Here is a 24,225-nt window from a genome sequence, read left to right on the forward strand (position 1 = left end):
TGTCTTGGCTTTCAATCAAAGCCATGATCTGAGTTCTTCACAAGAGAAAATTAGAGTGAGTTAGCTTAAAGGAGACAAAATTTGACATATTTAGTGTCACAGATATGGGTAGGCTAACGAGGAAGCCATGGAAAACGAGATGCAAAGAATCACTTCATTGGCTCTAATACCATAAAGAGAAAAGAAAAAGATAAAACGAAAGAGAATGCAAGATATGCATGGTTCGGATATAGATATCTTAAGTCCACAACAAGAGAGAAACAAAACTTTTGTAATTTTTGTGGTGAGTCATACATGTGCTTAAATAATAGAAGACACAAAAACATTATGGCTAAAAGATCTCATGAGCAACTGATTCCTTCATTTTAGGAGTTTTGATAATATCAGTTTGAGTCATTTGAGTCTTCTTGATCAGTGTTGTGAGAGGCGTACGCCACAGTACCTGAAGCGTATGCCTTAGAGGTGAAGCACAACCTCAAAGTACCGAAGCACTGTAGTGAAGCATTTGCAGACTCGAAGCGCACGCTTCACATGAGTGAAGCGTGCGCCTCACTTCGAGGCCCGCTTCTATTCGAAGGCGTACCCATCATGTACAACCCACAAATATAAAAGTAAAACACTGAAGAGGGGGGAGGGCGTACGCATCATGTACATCTCGTCTCTCTGAGTGCCTTGCCCGATGTCGGCAAAGATGCGAGCCTGATGAAAGGGGTCCGGAACTGCGTAAGACGGTCGCAGATTGGGTTACTCCAAAGATCCCCGGCATCAGGGTCGCCGTCGCCGTTACCACAGCCCCTCCTCGAGGTTGTTGTGATGCCGATCTGGTGGCGCAAGGGGGAGATCATCGGGTGCAGAGCGTATGGCCGTGTCTACATGGACATGAATCTCGATTCAGGAGAGCTTCTTGCTGTCAAGCAGGTCAGCGTATTTTGCCAATCATTTTTTTCTCTCTTTAGTATAGGGCTTCTCTTCGTTCCTGATACTGGCTTTTGCGGTTTCTTGAATTCGAGTGTTTCTTCTATATGTTTTTCAGGTTTTGATCGCCGTCAACAATGTGTCCAACGAAAAAGCGCAAGTAAGAAGTCAGTTTGCTCTTGTTCCTGTTTTTTATTAACTTTTGTTCTTTTCACATTTTCCGTTTTTTTTTTTGTTAATTCTCTTAACGATCATAGCAATTCCAAGCTCTGAATGATCTCCGCACGAAATTCAGTTGTCTTTTTTGTTTACCAAGCAACACACTTCATCTGTTGTGCAATTCCTGCTTACTCTGCTGATCGAATAGTATAAGCTAATTCTTTTTGGGAATTGCTATGCGAGCCAGATTCATTTTTCATTGTTTTCCTTGCTACGAGAGGAGGGGTGATTGCTTTTCTTTGGACCTTGCGATTTCTTTTCCTATTCAATATTGGGATCTTGAAATTCTCTATTTTTCTTTATGGTGGTTTTTGTATTTGGCTTGGGATTCTAGGCTCATATTAGGGAACTTAAAGAAGTTATTCTAGGCACAACTAGAGAAGAGGAAGCCTTAATTATTCTGTTGGAATTTGTTCCTGGTGGATCCATAGCATCCCTTCTTGGGAAGTTTGACTCTTTTTTGGAACCTGTAAGTGTTTACTCTTCCCCTTCATTGTTTACTTTCTAAATTCTGAATGTTTAAGCTATTCTTGTGATTGGATGCATCTACAGGTTATACGATTGTATACGAAACAACTGCTTCAAGGACTGGAGTATCTCCATGGAAAAGGAGTCATCCATAGAGACATCAAGGTTTTGTTGTTTGAAAATGTTTTTGTGATCGAATTTATTTTCTGTTGCCTTTATTTTTTAACTGCTCGACTTTGATTATCGGTCTTTGAAGATGTCTTTGGATTTCAGGGTGCAAATATTCTAGTTGATAATAAAGGTTGCATCAAGCTAGCTGATTTTGGTGCTTCTAAACAAGTAGCTGAACTGGTATTTTCAGATTCTACATTTTTTTTTTGCTTTTGATAAATGTGGGTGTGCGTACTCCTACCCTTTTATGGTTGCTTAACCATTGCCATTATAACCTATGGGCCACTAATTCATTAGCACTTCTGGGTATGATAGGCAACCATATCAGGGGCCAAGTCAATGAAAGGGACCCCCTACTGGATGGCTCCAGAAGTTATTCTTCAGACTGGGCATGGCTTGTAAGACTGCTATGAAACCTCTGTATTTTTCATAGTTTGAGATTTTAGTGGAAACAAAAATGTTTCCTGAGTTAGCTTCATTTTCTAATGACATCTCACTTCACTTGTGGCTTTTATCATTATCAATTTTGCAGTCTTAACATATTTTAAGGATTGAATGCTATAAAAACAGTTTATTCCATACCAAAAGCTTTTGCTTTTTATGGCCTGCACATGCAGGAATATCCATATGTTGTATGTGTGTTGATTACCCTAGATTTAATATTCACAATGAAACAAACCAACTTATCCATGTGCAGGTGAATTTAATGTCTTATGCATTTTTCCTGGCATGCTTCCTCAAATAGGCATGTGTATATGTTTTGGCAAACACTGTTACCTTTTAGTCTATGAAGTTTTTCAAACAAACCAATTGATGATTACAAATAAACTGCAAAAATTTTTCTTATCTTTTTTTTTTCAATGCAGTCATGTAATTGAACCCAATATTCCTTTGCAATGTGTTTTTTAAGCAAAACAATATATTTTGTTAGTATAAATATGGCAGTAGCAGAAAAGCAAAACTTTCTATTGAGTCTCAATATGTTGATCATGAAGCTTACGCTTTAACGCCTCGAGGCTTACGCCTTGCTTCATAACAAGCTCAACGCCTCTCTTCGCCTTAACACATTTAACAACCTTGTTCTTGATAACACTTGTATTTTCCATACGTGGATCTTCCTCCTCATGAGCAACCAATTCCTTTATTTTAGGAGATTTGATAATATCGGTTTTCTTTAATTGAAATGGATTCTTCTCAATAGCCGACAGACTCTGCTCCTTATCGATAATCACATGAACCGATGCAATTTGATTCCTTTTATCTAGAATCTTTTTGGGTTCAACTGATTTTTTGGTAGATCGATATTTTATCTCCATATAAGTAGGTACAAATGTTAAGCTTTTGACTCTATCCAACATGGTGTTGGATTTGTTATTATCGCAAATCCTTTTAACTTTATCAGCTTGTAGACCTTCTTATTTCAGGACTCGCGAATCCTTAAGAACATGCACATTTCTTTTTTTAAATAAAAGTTATTACAATTTCTATGATATCAAATTTATTATATTGTTACTCCCCTCTTTTTCTTATTTTTTCTATGTTTAGAGATTTCATTGTTGTGACTATGTCTAAGATCATGATAATAAAGATTATTCTTTGGGCATTGGATTTTTCTTGTGCCAAGGAAAAAGTATGAATCCCTTTTGTGGTCCTCTTGCATCAAAATTGTAGGAACCCGAATTTACAAATATGGACCATTGTAATAAGATTCAAATTATTTTAGCCACTAGCCACCGCGAGTGGCCGTCAAGTTGTGCAAGTCGCCAGAGCTATTGGCAACCACGCGACAGACGTGTAGCTAGGAGAGACAGCAGGAAAGAAGATAGTGGAGAGTCTGGGTCTCTACTCACCTACCACTGGTGAGACAGAGAATAGGTTGTGTCACTACGGCCATTTGGCCGGGCAGCTGGAGCTTGGCAGCATTGGAGAGAGAGAGAGAGAGAGAGAGACGAAAAGCGATCAATGTTACTTAAAAGTGAAACTCAACAAAGCATTGAGACCCACAAGCACAAACACAACAGCATAACATGAGAACACCAATAACATAAAACAAAACACTTATCCAGGACCACAAACATTTGTATGAGGATCAGTTGGTGGCAGAGGCAGGTCTTTGAGATATATGCGTCAGATAGCATACACATCAGCCAAGACCCTATGGGTCAAACAGTTAAGGTTGAATGGGACATCCCGAAAAGTAGCATCATTTCTGGCCATCCATATGAACCACCACACTGTAAATAACCAAACTCTCCAAATAGTCCTCCACTTCTTTTCGCGTCCAATTATAGCAGGGCCGAGGATAAGATCTAACGTGAAGCAGCCCTCTCGCACAACAACTGATGGAGCCCTCCAAGTTTTAGAAAACAATTCTTGAAACACGTCACACGACCAAAAAAGATGTTGTGTAGTTTCTTCAGCCTGTTGACAAAGTACACACCAACTGGGAAACTGAAAATCCATCCTCTTGATATTATTATGGGTTTGTATCCGGTCATGAAGAATCAACCAATCCAATACCTTGGTCCTCGGAGATAGTTCCTTCACCCATAAAGCATTGTTGGGGATCCAGCCCTGACCTGGAGGTAAAAGAGAACATTAGACTTTGTGGACTTGGAAAACTCCCGTATTCGAGACTGCCCATTGAAGCCAAGATCCGTCTACCTCCATGTCCAAATCCCTGTCAAGAAACAAACACAATGCCCTAAACCACATTTTCCTCAAATGCGATGTGTATGGTCCATGAGTCCCCCAACGAACAACAAGCGAATCAATTAGACCATATTTTAGCTGAAGGAAGTTTGCGCATGCATCCTGTGACGTATGAGCCAACCAGCATTACCACTCATGAAGATCAATAAAATGTTGAACCCATGAACCTAACGAGAAAGAAAACAGAAATAGAAAATAGAAAAATAAGAAGCTAAAGAAAAAAAACTACAGACAGATAGCAACAAAAAACAAAGCCGAGCTCAATCAGGATCCGCTAGACTAGAAGGCATCGATGAGTGAACGTTAATCAGATGGGAGGAGAGGTCTCTAAGATGCATACACAGAATAACATATACATCAATCAAGATTTCATGGACAAGATTATTAAGGACGATCAGAATTTGTCAGAAAATAGCATCATTGCGCGCCATCCAAACAAACCACCAAGTAGTAAGCAACCACGTCTTCCAGATCAACTTCCACCGCTTGCATCGTCTAATCTGAACAGGGCACAGGAGCAGATCAAGCACGAAAGACTCCTCTTTGACAATCACATTCGGAGATCTCCACGTTCTAATAAAGAGGACGACGAAGATTAGGCAGTACCAAAATAAATGAAAGGTAGTTTCTTCAGTAGCTTGACAAAGCACACACCAGCTAGGTAACTGAAAACCCAACTTCTTTAAATAATTATGGGTCTGAACCCTATCATGCAAAATTAACCAAGCCAAGACCCGAGATCTTGGAGAAAGGCCCTTTGCCCATAACACGCACTTAGGGAACCAATCAGCTCCCGAGGGGAGCAACGATCTATACACTTTTGCACCTCCCCTTGAACCAACTTCTTATTTTTTTTTGTTGGTGTTTGAATGATGATTCAAATGGCTCACTTTGATGCCCAACATCCGTTGGATCTACATCAAAGAACATGTCATCTTCCCACACTCTATGGTCTTGGCAATCTCCTTCAAGCACCACTCTGAATCGGCGTGATGCCTTGAGAAGATGGGCACAAAGATCTCGAATCTATCGATGTACCCAAATAATTCATCCACCCTCTGACCCTTCAACAACTTCACCCTTGTCTTTTAAGGCTTGATAGAGATGGCCAGTTAAACCCTTGCGGGTATCTTCCCCTCTGAAATTGAGAAATACTTCAAACTTTGTTCCACCATCTTTTGGTGATGATGGTGAGGATGCAAAAGATGAAGAGTCATTTGCTTCGTGAAGCCACCCTTTCAGAGTTTCATTTTCTAATTATTAATTTCAGAGAAAAGAGTGTCACAGCAGAAACAACGATGGTGGTAAATGCAGAAGGCATCTTCATTTTGCTTGTGGGTTGGTCTAGAATGGTGAGGAATCAATACAGAGAAAAAACAACTCGTGGTCTAGGTTTTGGGTAAGGGAGAAGAGCTTGCTTTTGATTAAAAGGGTTTTGATATTTTGTGGGTACCAACAAGCGGTATGAACGATCCAAACCAAACCTTATAGGGTTTGAGTACGGTGATAAATAAGAAGACCCGATTAAGATCCGAGTTCGGATTTGAAATTCTGATTAATACATGGACCCAGGTGGAGTTTATGAAATTTTATATTAGACTCACACCTGACGAGTTTCGATTAAGACCCATAATTTTTCAATGTGAAAATGATAAAATATATGGTTTTACAGGCTATGGTTTGGGTTTGATTCATGTAGTCACTACAAGAAAATTGTTAATTAGCGACGGAAATTAGCGACGGATTTTTTCCGTCGCTAATTAGCGACAGATTAGCTAGAGATAGAATCTGTCGCTAATTCGCGACGGATTAGCGAAGAAACAAATTTTATCGCTAATCTGTCGCTACTTAGCGACGGATTAGCGACTGCATTTTTTGTCGCTACTTTTTATTACAAGAACACCATTTTAGCGATGGATTTAGAGAGGGAACTCTGTCGTCGCTAATCCGTCGCTAATTAGCGACGGCGTAGCGACAAAATATATTCCGTCGCTTTTTTTGTATTTTGATTTAGCGACGGCTTAGCGACGGAATGTTTCCGTCGCTAAATGTCGCGTAAATCCCTAATCCTATCCCTCTTTCTCTTTGTCCTGTTTCGCTGTATTGCTCCCGCCCGCCACCCTCTCCCGCCCGCCGCCCGTCGGCTCTCGCCACCGTCCGGCCGCCGTCGCTCGCCAGCCGCCGCTCCCCGTCCACCGCTCGCCAGCCGGCGCTCGCCAGCTGCCGCTCCCCGTCAACCTCCCGCCACCGCCCGACGACGCACAGGTAATCTTCTTCTTCTTCTTCTTCTTCTTCTTCTTCTTCTTCTTCTTCTTCATTTGTCGTTAGTGTTTCTTTACTTCTGAGGCCTCTGAACCATTTCCAGGACCTCCAGAATGCAAAATTTTATGCACTCATGTCTGTTATCTGGTTTTGTGGATTCCTTGTGTATTTGAGATAGTTGGCTAACTAATTTAGATCTAAATGGACTAGATCTGAATGATTTTTTTGTGTAGATTTTCTTTATTTTCACGTGTTGCCTAGCTTGACAACTGAATCTTTCTTTGAGGATTGATGCCAGTCTTTTTGCTGTCTGATATTACAATGAGAAACGGTATTGGAAATATTGTTGGTTCTGTGTATTATGCAGCAATCGACTGTAAAGGATCATGGCACCCTCAACTTTAGGAAGTCCTTCCTTCCAATTCATCTTCTTAGCAAATTGTCCTGAATGAAATATATTTATCAAGATTGTGGTGATTTCAGGTGTTGTGTGCTTTATTTGGACTTGATATGTCTTTTTTTTTTGTTATGATTTGCTGTTGTTTTCGGCAAGCTGGCTGCTCATTGGTGTCACTGAAGTATACAATTAGCATGTTGATCTTTCATGTATCATATACTTCCAATTTAGCAGTAAATTTACACTTTTTTACTTGCAACAATACAAATTCAAGTTTATAAATTTTCTACATTTTAAGAGATTCTACCTACCATTTTCTTTATCTTGTTGATTCTGTTTTTCTTGTTTATCCCAAGGGTTATTTGTTGTCTTGCCCGTACACTTTTGGTGTTGTTACATTGAGCCTCTTGAGAAATATGCTAAAATTTCAAATGGCTAAATGAAAAAATGAATATCATATTCTCTCTTTCTAATAAATTTTTTCTTTTTCTTTGAAAAGAACCTTACTTTTGTTTTATGTGGAAGGTAAGGTGGTTAAAATTTAGAACTTGTCTAGTTTCTGATTGTTACTACTAGGTAGTCATTGATTTGTAATGGACAACACGAGGAACTTAGCTTTCAACAAGTGTGTGATGCTTGTGTAATTTGATAAATTTACGTTTCTAGTATATGCTATGAATTCATAGTTTGCCTTTCAATGATATGATTGCTTTTTCTGCATTTAATGGGTAGATGTCTGGATGATGAAGGATTTACAGTGTAAGGTTGGAACCTATTTGACAATTGCCCAATAGAGAATTGGAGACACCAACAATTTCCTAGACCTCAGAAAACAATGGAGTCCCAAAACTTTTTCTGAATGAAGCTTTTCACATGGTCATGTACCTTCTAAATCGACTTACCACTAATGTGCTTAATAATAATGTTTTTTTTTGTGTTATTATTATTATTATTATACAGATTATTAACTTTGAAAACTTCTCATTATTCAATTCTAAAAATTTCTGATGTTGATTTACGTCCACATTTATGAAAACAAGAAAAGAAAAATAGATTGCAAGTTGAGTTGTGCACATTGATGTTCAAGCTTCAAAAACAAGGTTCAGAGTGCACTTATAATTTTTCTCCCTTTTTTTTAGGGGAAGACGCTAGTTTAAAAAAATATATCATCAATGTTTCTTTTTCACTTTATTTCATCGCATTTCATCATTAGATATATCATCAACAGTTTAGTTGTTTTTTGCATTGCATAAGTGTTTGTGTTTCCCTAATTAGCTTCAATATTCATTTTAACACAGTGTTTTTTGCAGATTTCTCAACGGAACTCGCTTGTGCCCCGCCACTCGTGGTAAGTAAGTGACAAAAACAATACAAATCGGGTAAATACCCGTGGTGAGTAAGTGATGCAAGCGCATCACATGTTATTTAATTTATTGAATGTAACACTTTATTGTTCACACACTCACTTAGTTGTTGATATCTAGGACTGCTTTGTTGGAGTTCGGAGATCATGCTGAGCATGATTTTAATGTATGAGAATAGAAGTGTTCTTATTTTTGGAGTACGGAGTCCATGCTATGCATGGTAGTAGTTAGTGGGATATTGAAGTGTGTTTGCTGCAGGTACATGTTTGACATTTGTTTGATATGAATTATTTCGATGTATTGCAATGTTTGATGTGATTGTATCCATACTTACATGTTGTTACTTTCAATTTGATTATGTCTTCCATGTGAAATTGTATACTGAAAGCATGCTTCAAATGAATGTATCGTGTCATGAATAGTTTGCACATGAAAATATTAAGTTATCAATGCATGCATCATAATTCTTGTGATTGTATGACATCATATATTGCATGATAAATTTGATATTTTGTTCATCATAACATTCTGATGGTTCTCTTTTAACTGGTTAGGATACTATTCGTAACATCATACGACAGAATGACTGCAAACCGTGAATGGATGTACCGTAGGTTAGTGGACAATGAGTTATCGCATGAATATATGGATGGTGTCGATAGTTTTATTGAATTTACAACGACAAGTGTCAGTACGGTAGATCCCACAGGTCGGATTAGGTGTCCCTGCAAGATTTGTAAGAATAATCGATTTGTAGAACCTCATGGCGTTAGACATCACCTATACAGGAAGGGTTTTGTGAGTGATTATCAGAACTGAACATTTCATGGAGAAGAATTTAGAAACGATTTTGATGCACGGGTGAATGTGGTGCACGATAATCCATATACGAATTTGATATTTGATGCTGCAGGAACAGAACTAGGTTCTGCTATGAGTTCTAGTGATGTAAGAACTATCGTAGATGAAGAATCACCAAACGATGCAGCTAGTAGATTTTATGATTTACTTAGAGATGCTGATGAGCCACTTTGGAACGGTTGTGAGAGTCACACTATCTTGTCTGCAGTTCTTCAACTAATGAATTTGAAGTCCGAGTATAATTTAAGTCAATCATGTTTTGACCGTTTGTGCATGATTGTGAAGAGCATGTTGCCTAAAGATGAGAAATTGCCACAAAATTTCTATCGTGCGAAAGTTATGGTCAACACTCTAGGTATGGGTTACAAAATGATTGATACTTGTCCAAATCACTGCATGTTGTATTTCAAGGAGCAGGAAAATGACATATCATGCCCGTCATGTGGGCATCCTCGGTTCAAGCCAAAGACAAGAGGCAATGGTAGCACGAGATCAAAGGAAGTTTCATACAAGTCGCTCCGCTACTTTCCTATCAATCCTAGATTGCAGCGATTGTATATGTCTTCAAGGACAGCTAAACACATGAGATGGCATGCAAATAAAGTTCGACATGATGAAAACAAGATCACGCATCCTGTTGACGCTGAAGCTTGGAAGCACTTTGATCGTACTCATCAGAACTTTGCAATGGAAGTGCGAAATGTTAGACTCGGTCTATGTACAGATGAATTTAATCCATTTGGGGGTAGATCAACTCCATACTCATGCTGGTCAGTATTTGTAACTCCATACAACCTTCCACCAAGCTTGTGTATGAAATGTCCAAATCTTTTCTTGTCTCTGTTGATCCCTGGTCTGACCTCACCTAGCCAAAATATTGATGTATATCTAAGGCCATTGATTGATGAATTAAAAGTACTGTGGGATGACGGTGTTACCACGTATGATGCCCACAAAAAACAAAATTTCAACATGAAGGCCGCTGTTCTATGGACAATCAGTGACTTCCCTGCATATGGTATGTTATCTGGTTAGAGCACACATGGGAGGTTGGCTTGTCCGTACTGCATGGAGGATTCCAAAGCTTTTAGATTGAGGCATGGAAGGAAGCCTTGCTGGTTTGATTGCCATCGTCGATTTCTACCCAGCGATCATCCGTTCCGACGTCAAAAGAATGCATTTACAGCAGGCACAACTGAAACGGAAGGTCCATCCTCAAGATTGTCTGGCATAGAGATTCTAAGAAGATTGCGATACTTTCCAGATGTATTAACAGATGCCCGCAGTCCTACACCCTTCCGTGGATTTGGGAAGGATCACAATTGGACGAAAAAATCTATTTTTTGGGAACTACAGTATTGGCCGACCTTATTGATACGACATAATTTGGATGTGATGCATGTAGAGAAAAATGTGTTTGATAATGTGTTCAATACAGTAATGAATATTAAAGGAAAAACGAAGGATAATCCGAAGGCCCATATGGATTTAAAATTAATATGTAAAAGACCAGAATTGGAACTCAAAGAGTATAATGGCAAAGTACTGAAACCAAAGGCGAAGTACGTGCTCGGACCTGATCAAATAAAACATGTATGTCAATGGTTGAGACAACTGAGATTTCCAGATGGATATGTCTCTAACATTGCTCAGGCTGTGAAGATTGACGATGGACAGTTATATGGGTTGAAGAGCCATGATTGTCATATCTTTATGCAACGATTGATACCCCTAGCATTCCATGATATGTTAGACAAACGTATATGGGGGGTATTGTCTGAGTTGAGTGGATTTTTCAGAACATTGTGCGCATCGGAGGTCGTTGTATCAGATGTAAAGAATCTCGAGGACTCTGTCATCACCACTGTTTGTCTGTTAGAAAAGATATTTCCGCCAGCATTTTTCGATGTTATGGAACATTTGATCATACATCTGCCATATGAACTAAGGGTTGGTGGCCCTGTGCAATATCGATGGATGTACCCATTTGAAAGGTATATGTTTTTTTATATTTGTCTCTTTAATGACAGATATTTAAATTTTGAAATGTATATTCTTGTCAGATGCATGTTCGACCTAAAAAAAAAGGTTCGTAATAAAGCAAGAGTAGAAGGCTCTATTTGTGAGGCGTACACTTTAGAAGAGATTTCAAATTTCTCATCTATGTACTTCGAACCTCATATTCCAACACGTTACACATGCCCGCCCCGTAACGATGATGGAGAACAAGTAACTGTAGCTGACAAGCTGTCGATATTTCAACCACTTGGGCATGCATTTGGTAGTTGCCGATCAAGGCTATTGACAGATCGAGAGCAAGATGCAGCACACATCTATATTCTTTTTAATTGCTCAGCAATCGACCCATACATCGAGTAAGTATATGTATATGCAACTCAATTATAAATCCTTTTATGTTCTATATGTGGATATATGACTCGGTAATATAAGTATTTGTGGTTTGCAGATGATTTGATCTGGAGTTGCGAAATGAAGTTTCACATCTCACTGATGCAGAAGTACAAAAAGAACGTGAAACTAAGTTTGTGGAGTGGTTGAAACAGTTGGTAAAGAAGCTAACATAAATTTTGTACTTATAAACAACACTAAGTTACTTAATTGATCGTGATCACAATCATTGTTTATGTTTGTGCGTAGGTTCGCAATGGTGATGTTAAAGATCAAGGAATATGTGATTTAGAAAATGGTCCGACCAAAGTTGTGCAATGCTACAACGGGTATATCGTAAATGGTTATTGATTCCATACAAAAGACTACGGTATAAACAAATCAACGATAAATAGTGGCGTGTGTGTCAAGGGTAGCAGCTACGGTGAAAATGAACATGATTACTACGGTGTTATAGAAGAAATAATGGAGTTGACTTACTTAGGCATGAATAACAGGGTTACGATATTCAAGTGTCATTGGTTTGATCCAACTGCAACAAGACTCGACAAAGCTTCAGGCATTGTGGAGGTGAATCATAAATCCAGGTTTGGAACATATGAACCATTCATATTAGCATCGCAAGCTCAACAAGTTTATTATACTTCATATCCGAGTATAAAAAAGTCAGATAGAAATGAATGGTGGGCAGTTTGCAAGGTGAAATTCAAACTATACCCCGAGTATGATCAGTTACAGGAAGATGAGTTAGCTGAAGACAGTGATTACTATCAATCAGATGATGCCTGTGACTTCCAGAGTTCATGGCTATCCAGCTCGCATCACTATATCCCTCAAGGACTGTAGAGAATCTTTTGTAATGCAAACTCAAGAAAATGGTTCCTTTCAGGTATCTAAGTACCCTGTCCAATGCCTTCCAATGAGTGCGATTTGGACAACTTGTGTATCTACTTAATTTTGTCACGGAGAACGAAATATCCGGTCTCGTGCAATTTGCAAGATACATCAAACTTCCAATAATCTGGGAATACCTTAATTGAGACACATGAACACCAGTCGTATTCTTATGAAGAGGGATAGAAGGGTCATATGGAGTTTCTACAGATCTCCCTTGGTTATAACCAAATTTCACAAGTACTTTCTCAACAAAGTGAGATTAAGAAATGGCTATTCCCTCAGCTGAACGCGTCAGCTTTAAGCCTAAGATCACATTTGCAACACCCATATCCTTCATATCAAACTTACTACTAAGAAACGACTTTGTCTCATTCACAATTCTTATATTGGAACCAAACAATAGAATGCCATCTACATACAAGCGTAAAATAATACAACCATCACTTTTAACTTTGCAATAAACACACTTATCAGATTCATTGACAACAAAGACAAATGCTAAAATAATATTATCAAACTTCTCATGCCATTGTTTAGGGGCTTGTTTTAGTCCATATAATGACTTAACAACTCTACAAACTTTATCTTCATTACTAGGAGCCACATAACCCTCAGGTTGATCCATATAGATCTCTTCTTCAAGATCGCCATGCAAGAAAGCGGTCTTCACGTTCATTTGATGAACTGAGAGATCATAAATGGAAGCCAGTGCAATAAGCACCCTAATAGTGGTCATCCGTGTAACTGGAGAATAGGTATCAAAATAATTTATTCACACCTTTTGTTTGAACCTCTTGGCAACCAGTCTCGCATTGTACTTGTCAATGGATCCATCTGGTTTCAACTTCTTTTTAAAGATCCATTTGCACCCAATGGTGGAACTACCACGAGGGAGGTCAACAAGTTCCCAAGTGCCATTAGAGACAATGGAGTCCATTTCACTCTTTATGACGTCTTTCCAATGCCTTGCTTCAGGTGAAGCCATTGCATCTCAGAAAGTGAGAGGATCATTCTCGATAAGGTAAGTGATAAAATCACTTCCCAAATCTCTGGTAATCCGTTGTCTCTTGCTCCTTCTAGGTTCAACCACTTCCTCAGACTCAATGGGTTTAGGATGGGAACAAGATGGTTCTACCCCCACATCTGTCATCCTTTCCACATGTTCGGGAATGGAACTAGAAGTTGAAGGTATATCTAAAGAAGAACGATCCTGAGGTACACCAACTTTCATGAGAAATACATCCTCAAAGAATGTAGCTTTTCGAAGCTCAACAATAAAGTTTACATCCATGTCAGATATCTCAGACTTAATTACTAAGAACTTGTAGGCATAGTTGTTCTCTACATAACCCAAAAAGACAGCATCTACTGTTTTAGGACCCAACTTCTTCTTATTGTGCTCTGGGACAAGTACCTTAGCAAGGCACCCTCACACTTTAAGGTATTTCAAGCTAGCTTTCCTATTTCTCTAGAGTTCAACAAAGCTACTGTCCTTATGCTTTTGAAGAACTATATTCAGAATATGACAAGCCGTATTCAAAGCATCCCCCCACATATAGGTAGGTAATCCAGAACTCCCAAGTAGAGCATTTATTATGTCAGTTAGGATTCTATTCTTTCTTTCTGCAATCTCATTGGATTGAGGAGAATATGGAGCAGTAAACTCATGAACTATGCCTACAGACTTGCAATATTCATCGAGTTTATTAGAAGTATATTCTCCCCCTCTATCAGACCTCAATCTTTTAAGTTTTCTACCAGATTGTGTTTCTGCTTCATTCTTAAAAGTAAGAAACTTATCAAAAGCTTCATCTTTTGATTTTATCATATGCAAATAACAGTATTTAGTGCCATCATCTATAAAAGTGATAAAATACTTTTTATGATTTTTGGTTAACACTCCATTAAACTCACAGATATCTGTGTGCACCAGATCCAAAATTTCAGAATCTCTAACAATTGTATGAAAAGGTTTCTTACATTGTTTTGCTTGCACACAAATTTCACATTTTTTAGTTTTATCAATGGAATGCTCAGGAATCATTTTCAAGTACATCATGCGTTTCACAGAATTGAAATTCACATGACCTAATCTATTATGCCACAAATTAGATGATTTTATATTATATGCAACATTAGCCAATGAATCAAAACAAACATCATTATCTAATTTATCACTGCAAACATGTTCAACACGAAGTTTAAACAAACCATCATCTAAATACCCCTTGCCAATAAAGGTTCTAGAATGTAAAATAACAACTCTATTACATTTAAAGTTAAATTCATAACCCTCTCTAACAAGACATGAACCACTTAGAATGTTCCTTCTAACTACAGGCACATGGTGCACTTTGTGTAAAGACAGAACTCGTTCTAAAGGAAACTTCAGATCCACGCGTCCAATCCCTAACACCTTTGCAACCGTTGAATTGCCCATAGTCACGGATCTGCCTACAGCAACTTGGTATGAGATAAAGACAGACTTATCAGCACAAATGTGCACATTAGCCCCAGTGTCAACAAGCCACTCTGTCGGCTTATAAACGTGATAGATTTACGGGTTAACAGAAACATACCCAATACTGGTCCCAACTACCTCAGTCACCATGTTGACTTGAGGTGTTCCATCTGTGGTTCCATGAGCTTTGACCTTCTTGGAAGGACATTCCTTAGCCCAGTGCCCAATCTGTCCACAGTTCCAGCACAGTTTGTTCTTTGCCTTTTTCTGGCTTTTGGCCTTAGGTTTAAACTGGTTTTTCATTGCAGATTTCGATTTTTGTCCATTGCCCTTAAAAGATCCGGTCATCATGTTCACCTTAGGTTGTTCAATTGGCATCATAATCTGTTTCTGGCTTCTATGCTCTTCTTCAATGGCAATGGCTACCATAAGATCATCTAGGGAACACTACAAGAAAATTGATAATTAGCGATGAAATTTTTCCGTCGCTAATTAGCGACAGATTAGTTAGAGAAACCTTTCTTCATGAATCTGTCGCTAATTCGCGACGGATTAGCGAGGAAACAACTTTCATCGCTAATCCGTCGCTAATTAGCGACGGATTAGCGACATCAATTTTTTGTCGCTAATTCTTAATACAAGAAAACCATTTTAGCGAAGGATTTAGAGAGGGAATTTTGTCGTCGCTAATCCGTCGCTAATTAGCGACGGCTTAGCGACATAATATATTCCGTTGCTATTTTGGTATTTTGATTTACGATGGCTTAGCGACGAAATTATTCCGTCGCTAAATGTTGCGTAAATCCCTAATCCCATCCCTCTTTCTCTTTTCCTGTTTCGCTGTCTTGCTCCCGCCCGCCGTCAATCGGCCTCTATCCGGCCCCCACCGTCCACCGCTCGCCAGCCGACGCTCCCCGTCAGCCTCCCGTCACCGCCCGGCGACGCGCAGGTAATCGCTTCCGTCGGCAGGGGGTCGACCCCTTACATTTCCGGCAGGCAGGGGGTCGCCCCCCCTGCGTTTTCGATCGGGGGTCGACCCCCTGCGTTTCCGGCAGGGGGTCGACCCCCCTGCATTTCCAGCAGCAGAGGGATGACCCCCCTGCATTTCCGGCAGCAGGGGGTCAACCCCTCTGCGTTTCCGGCAAGGGGTCGACCCCCCTGCATTTCCGGCAGAAGGGGGTCGACTCCCCTGCGTTTCCGGCAGCAGGGGGTCTCCCCCCCTGTGTTTTCGGTTGGGGGTCGACCCCCCTGCGTTTCCGACAGCAGGGGGTCACCCCCCCTGTGTTTTCGGCAGGGGGTCGACCCCCTGCATTTCCGGCAAGGGGTCGACCCCCCTGCATTTCCGGCATCAGGGGGTCGACCCCCCTGCGTTTCCGGCAGCAGGGGGTCGCTTTCCCTGTGTTTCCGGCAAGGGGTTGACCCCCTGCATTTCCGGCAGCAGGGGGCCGCATCGCCCCCTTGCTTTTCCGACAAGGGGTCGCCCCTCTGCGTTTTCGGCAGCACGTCGCAGGGGGTCGGCCCCCTGCATTTCCGGCAGGGGGTCGCCCCCCTACGTTTTCGGCAAAGGGGTCGCCCCCTGCGTTCTGTGAAACTGCATCTGCCTCTTGTTTTTTTTTTTTCGGCAGGTGGTGACTTCATTTTAACAGAATGTTTTTTGCAGATTTCTCAACGGAACTCGCTTGTGCCCCGCCACCCGTGGTAAGTAAGTGACAAAAACAATGCAAATCGGGTAAATACCTGTGGTGAGTAAGTGATGCAAGCGCATCACATGTTATTTAATTTATTGAATATAACACTTTATTGTTCACACACTCACTTAGTTGTTGATATCTAGGACTGCTTTGTTGGAGTTTGGAGATCATGCTGAGCATGATTTTAATGTATGAATATTGAAGTATTCTTATTTTTGGAGTACGGAGTCCATGCTAGGCATGGTAGTAGTTAATGGGATAATGAAGTGTGTTTGCTGCAGGTACATGTTTGACATTTGTTTGATATGAATGATTTCGATGTATTGCAATGTTTGATGTGATTGTATCCATGCTTGCATGTAGTTACTTTCAATTTGATTATGTCTTCCATGTGAAATTGTATACTGAAAGCATGCTTCAAATGAATGTTTTGTGTCATGAATAGTTTGCACATGAAAATATTAAGTTATCAATGCATGCATCATAATTCTTGTGATTGTATGACATCATATATTGCATGATAAATTTGATATTTTCTTCATCATAGCATTCTGATGGTTCTCTTTTAACTGGTTAGGATACTATTCGTAACATCATACGACAAAATGACTGCAAACCGTGAATGGATGTACCATAGGATAGTGGACAATGAGTTATCGCATGAATATATGGATGGTGTTGACAGTTTTATTGAATTTACAACGGCAAGTGTCAGTACAGTGGATCCCACAGGTCGGATTAGGTGTCCCTGCAAGATTTGTAAGAATAATCGATTTGTAGAACCTCATGGCGTTAGACATCACCTATACAGGAAGGGTTTTGTGAGTGATTATCAGAACTGAATGTTTCATGGAGAAGAATTTAGAAACGATTTTGATGCACGGGTGAATGGTTATCGATTCCATACAAAAGACTACGGTATAAACAAATCAATGATAAATAGTGGCGTGTGTGTCAAGGATAGCAGCTACGGTGAAAATGAACATGATTACTACGGTGTTATAGAGGAAATAATGGGGTTGACTTACTTAGGCATGAATAACAGGGTTACGATATTCAAGTGTCATTGGTTTGATCCAACTGCAACAAGACTCGACAAAGCTTCAAGCATTGTGGAGGTGAATCATAAATCCAGGTTTGGAACATATGAACCATTCATATTAGCCTCGCAAGCTCAACAAGTTTATTATACTTCATATCCGAGTATAAAAAAGTCAGATAGAAATGAATGGTGGGTAGTTTGCAAGGTGAAGTCCAAATTATACCCCGAGTATGATCAGTTACAAGAAGATGAGTTAGCTGAAGACAATGATTACTATCAATCAGATGATGTCTATGACTTTGCTTATGGTCATGATGTTGCGCATGATATGCATGTCATATCTCCATTGGCCGATGAAACATTCATAGAGGAATGTGATCCAAATGATGTACCAAGTGGATGGGCAAATAATGAAGAAGAAGAAAGTCAAACTAGTGACGAGGAATAATTCTCAAGCTAGTGAGCAAAATCTTATACTACAAACCTCTATTTAAATGCATTGCAGTACTTGATGTGAGTTGTATTGCAATACTTGGTGTGAATGATTAAAATTTTTATTTGAATGTATTGTAATACTTGATACGAATGATTCAAATGCATTGCAATACTTGGTGTGAATGATTAAAAAATTTATTTGAATGTATTGTAATACTTGATACGAATGATTCGAATGCATTGCAATACTTGATGTAAATGATTTGAATTATTTGAATGTATTGTAATACTTGATGCAAATGCATGAGTTGTATTGTAACACTTGATGTGAATGATTAAAAATTTTATTTGAATTTATTGTGATACTTGATACGAATGATTTGAATGCATTATAATACTTGATGTGAATGATTTGAATTATTTGAATGTATTGTAATACTTGATATGAATGATTCGAATGCATTGCAATACTTGATGTGAATGATTTTAATTATTTGAATGTATTATAATTTATGCAATGAATGATTTGAATTATTGCAATACTTGATGTGAATGATTTGAATTATTTGAATGCATTGTAATACTTGATGTGAATGATTTGAATGCATTGCAATGCTTGATGTGAATGACTTGAATGCATTGTAATACTTGATGTGAATTATTTGAATGTATTGTATGACATATGTTATTTGTTAGAATATGGTTCATGGAGGTTATAGTGGTCGCTCATCCAGTAGTAGCCAGGCTCGGCCTTCATCTTCACGGGCTCCTGTGATAGATATATCATATAACTAATTGGATGCTTGATTAGTTCAAATGCGCATTCTGAAAATTTCTAACGTATTTTTTTACAGATGATGTTGTGCCTGTACACGACCCACCTACACCAGTTGATCACACAAGTCAAGAGCCAACACAGGAAACAGAGTCTTCTCAGGCTGGCACAAGAAGACTCATTCGAATAGTGTATATCGATAATCGACCGTAAGTATTTTGTTTTCAATTATTGTATATCTTATAAATATTTTATATTGATATTTACTGTGTAACAATTCATGTGCAGCACGAGGTTTGAGCCACAAAAAGTAGTACGGGAGATTAGGAATTCACTTCTTCAATATCTACCAGGACCTGTTGCTCAATGGAAAGAGTACCCAAAGGAGGTGTTAGACAGATTGTGGTCCTCATTCATGGTATACAGTTGTTCCTCATAGTTAATGTGTTTCATATTTAATTTATTTAAGTAATGTCTACTAACTTTATGAAAATATTTGTAGGTTTCGAATCACTTCGCAACTACGGTGAAAGAAAATGATGCAAGGAAGGTGTGGCAGAAGGTGGCTGCCAATCGATTTGCAGACATGCTGCACACTATGAAGACTGCAACAAAAAAAGCATCTGGCGTAGTAGATGATCCATTACTGTGGAAGGGCCATGACCCTATTACTATCAGGAGAGATTACTGAGATGAAATGTGCGATAAGTGGGCAGGAGATGCATTTAGAAATCGCTCTGCGAAGGCTGCACAAAATCGATCGAAGATGCCCGAAGCCCATCTACACATAGGTGGATCTAAGACATTTGGGAGCCACCTGAAGAAAATGGTAACTCATCAATATATAATATTAATTTTATAAGTATTGTTGCAAACTTGTGTACTAAATCTTTTGTCATTTAACTTCGCAGGAAGCAGAAAAATGAGGCAGTGTACCATATAAGGATGTGTTTGTTGAAACACATAAACGGAAGACCACGGGAGTCTTCGTATCAGAGAAGGCGAGAACGACAACGGTATGCATTTATTCTATTAATAATCATTGCAATATATATGCAAGTTATCATAATGTTATCATTAATTATTAATGAATACTTTAAACATTATTTTGTAGGAGGCATATGAGCAACAGATGGTAGAGCGATATGGCGATGATGCTACTCAGCATCCATCATTTGATCCTACAGCATGGGTGACTGCAGCAGGTGAACCCAAAAAAGGTCGTGTGTTCAGGTTTGGGAGTAATATGAACACTTCACCAGTTATTGCTTCTTCCAGTTACGGCTCACCGACTTCTTGCACCGACATATGCTCCAAGCAGCAGGCTATTCTTTTCGGTGATGATGTACGCCAGATCGTTACGGAATCACTGAATAACTACTTTCATGACACCGTCGCCCCCTTTCTCTGAAATGAGATCAACAATCTTGTTCTGAACAGGGGATCTTCGATTCCAGGTCCCTCTCAGGTATAATCACATATTCAGATTTTTGTCTGCCTTAGAACACATATGAGCATAATCAAATCACATATATAACTTTTTGCCTGCCTTAGAGCACATATGAGCATGATAGAATCAGATATAGAGTTTTTTGCCTGCCTTAGAGCACATATGAGCATGCTATAATAACATATAGAGTTTTTTTATTGCCTTAGAGCACATATGAGCATGCTATAATCACATATAAAATTTTTTGCCTACCTTAGAGCACATATGAGCATGCTATAATCACATATTCAGTTTTTTGACTGCCTAAGAACACATATGAGCATGATAGAATCACATATAAAGCTTTTTTGACTGCCTTAGAACACATATGAGCATGCTATAATCACATATAAAGTTTTTTTGACTGTCTTAGAACACATATGAGCATGCTATAATCACATATTCAGTTTTTTGACTGCCTAAGAACATATATGAGCATGTTATAATCACATATTCAGTTTTTTGACTGCCTTAGCACACATATGAGCATGATAGAATTACATATAAAGTTTTTTTATTGCCTTAGAGTACATATGAGCATGCTATAATCACATATAAAGTTTTTTTGCCTGCCTTAGAGCACATATGAGCATATTATAATCACATATTCAGTTTTTTGACTGCCTAAGAACACATATGAGCATGTTATAGTCACATATTCAGTTTTTTGACTACCTTAAAACACATATGAGCATGCACAAATCACATATAAAGTTTTTTTACTGCCTTAGAACATATATCATTTATGATAGAATCACATATAAATTTTTTTGCTTTGCCTGCCTTAGAGCACATATGAGCATGCTATAATCACATATTCAATTTTTTGACTGCCTTAGCACACATATGAGCATGATCGAATCACATATATAGTTTTTTGCCTGCCTTAAAGCACATCTGAGCATGGTAGAATCACATATAGAGTTTTTCGAGCTGCCTTAGAACACATATAAACATGCTATAATCACATATTCAATTTTTTGACTGCCTTAGCACACATATGAGCATGATAGAATCACATATATAACTTTTTGCCTGCCTTAGAGCGCATATGAGCATGATAGAATCCCATATAAAGTTTTTTTATTGCCTTAGATCACACATGAGCACATGATAGAATCACATATAGTGTGTAATTTATTTCATTATATTTTGTTTATCAATACTGACTGTTCTTTTCTTGTGTAGGCTGCTAGCGATAATCAGCATAGTGGAGCTGAAGGGACAGATAAAGACAATGAACAAGAAGACACACAAAAACTTGGCGATGATTAGAGAACTGTGTTGAAGAAGTTCTATTTTTTTATGTTTCCTAATTGTAATTGTTGAATTGTAAATAATTAAACTTGTTAATTTTAAGGTGGAACAATTAATTGTTGTAGATTCTTGTTATATGGAATTTTTTGTGTGGTTTGTTTTTTATTTACAGGAAATATAAATTATACAGGAAATATAAATTGTACTGTTCTCGGTATTTAATTTTCAAATAATTTTTTTTTTAATTTTTTTTCGTGTTTGCGACGGATTAGCGACGGAACTATCCGTCGCTATTCATATAAATCTAGCGACGGCATAGCGACGGAAGTAAATCCGTCGCCAAGCCGTGGTCACCGTTTAGTACCAGCGGATTGGCAACGGAATACAGCGCTCGTTAGTACGTCGCAATTAGCGACGGACTTGGCGACAGAATAAATCCGTCGCCAGTTAGCATCGAAAAATTCGCGACATAAGCATACCGTCGCCTCGTTGTCGCTAATTCATCGCTACGCCTGTTAGCGATGGATTAGCGACGGAATGTGGTCATCGCTAATCTGTTGCTTTGTTGTAGTGGAAATCTTCTCTCTACGGTGCTTGAGAGACATACCAAAGTCTACCCAAGACTTAGAAAATTTTTCCCCGATGGTCATAACTTGAAACGTATCAGGAAGCTTCATATCAACCTCAGCCAAACTGTGGAGCAAAAGTAGAAACTCGCGTGCTTGCTCAGTGACCGACTTGCCCTCTACCATCTGATATTTCAGAAACTTGGCAACGGAGTATTTTTCAAGACCTTGGTCTTCGGTATTGTACTTTTTGTCAAGTTGATCCCATAGGCCCTTAGCAGTGGTAGACGAGAAACAGTACACATCGAACAACGTGTTGGACAAAGCCAACAGTATGCAACCACGACATGTACTGTCCTTTTCTTTTCACTCTACAGCCGCAGTGACCGCAGTAGGGTCAGGGTCAGTATTAGTAACTGAAGGGCAGTCGAGTTCTAGAACAGACAACAGCCCTATCGTAGTGAACCAGATTTTCATGCGTTGCTGCCAACGCTTGAAATTCTGACCGGCAAACTTTTCCGGCATACCCGACATGTACACTTTTGGTATAAAAGCGGAAGAGTTCGACATGCTTAGAATCTTCTCTAAGACTGTTGGATCATTTTTCAGATCACACAGTTTCACAATCATAATCATGATATAAAATATGATATAAATCATAATATTCAGTAGAATACAAATCATGATTTTCAGCAGATCGAAACAGAAACAGGGAGCAAGCATGTCAGTTTTCACATACAACCAAAATCCAAACAACAGCATACGAACAAACAGATGCAAATAACATAATGAAAACAACAAAAACATGTTTAGATTATGTAATAGGCTAAGGCGTATGAAAGTACTCCCCTTAGAGAAGATTCGCCCCCACATACAGTGCAATCAGGGTTCGGCATCCCGTTATCATAACCCGTATCCACAGAAACTTTAGGGAAAAAGGTACTTTGGTCTTGATTGGATATGGCCCTAAAGGGCCAATTACCCGAACCCGGTCCGGCTCGGCTCGGCGGGCGGGCAGACGCGCACGCGTGTGTATGTGGTAGTCATCCCAACCCCTTGTTCTCAGGAACAAGTGTAAGAGTTTACATGTGGGTTATAAACCCCACAACAAACTCTAACACAATCAATATGGGACTATTCAAAACCAACCTTTTCCAACAGGTAAACACAACCAACGTTTCTTCTTGGAATTTCTCTCCCCTCCCTTCTTGCACCTAACATTTAGATAATGTTAACACTTTGCTTCTAGTTCATCATTCATGGAATTGTTTGCATAAAGAAATGTTAAATTAGGTTATGATTTTAATTTTTTTTTCAAATGCGTGTGTTCATCTTCACGTAAACTTTGTAGTTTCTGCCTTTTATGGTTGCTTTGTAGATTAATCCTGCCTTGCAAAATCAACAACACTTTGCAGAAGAATTATATATAGGTTTGATAGAGAGGATTTTTAGATGCGGCTTGCAGGGTGGTCTGGGGCCCCACACGGTGTTCGCTTAAGCGAGGGTTCTCCGTCATAAAAAAACAATAAACTAAATTTGCAAATCTGATGGAAACCTATTGACTGTAAATTGTTGTATTTCACTCACTACAATTAGTGAAAGTGTCTAACCAATCTGACTTTGGATACCTAAGGCCGGCCTTGATTTAACGAATACAACTCTGTCTGCGGTAGCTGGGTTGGTGTTCAATACTGGCTTTACCCACTCCCCAAAATAAAATGCTGGCAGAACTCTTTTTTGTTTGCTAAGTTACGATTAATTTTGTCATATTTTATGATTTTCCATCATGAGATAGATGAAGATTAGAAAACTGTAAAAAATAAATTAATGTCTG

The 24,225-nt window shown here is 38.9% G+C and overlaps 1 protein-coding gene across 1 annotated transcript; it reads left to right on the forward strand.

Moving 5' to 3' along the window:
* Positions 1 to 636: 636 nt before the first annotated feature.
* Positions 637 to 21,958, forward strand: LOC149832191 (mitogen-activated protein kinase kinase kinase NPK1-like). Its single transcript, XM_090014353.1, has 8 exons — positions 637 to 918; positions 1,034 to 1,075; positions 1,469 to 1,603; positions 1,687 to 1,767; positions 1,876 to 1,953; positions 2,089 to 2,171; positions 8,455 to 8,492; positions 21,757 to 21,958. Exons 1-8 carry the CDS (start codon positions 703 to 705, stop codon positions 21,762 to 21,764), a joined length of 681 nt encoding a protein of 226 aa, XP_089870479.1. The 5' UTR covers positions 637 to 702; the 3' UTR covers positions 21,765 to 21,958.
* Positions 21,959 to 24,225: the final 2,267 nt, after the last annotated feature.

The sequence above is a fragment of the Nuphar pumila genome, chromosome 7, assembly GCF_984573655.1.
Source record: "Nuphar pumila chromosome 7, dmNupPumi1.hap1.1, whole genome shotgun sequence".
Taxonomy (NCBI): domain Eukaryota; kingdom Viridiplantae; phylum Streptophyta; class Magnoliopsida; order Nymphaeales; family Nymphaeaceae; genus Nuphar; species Nuphar pumila.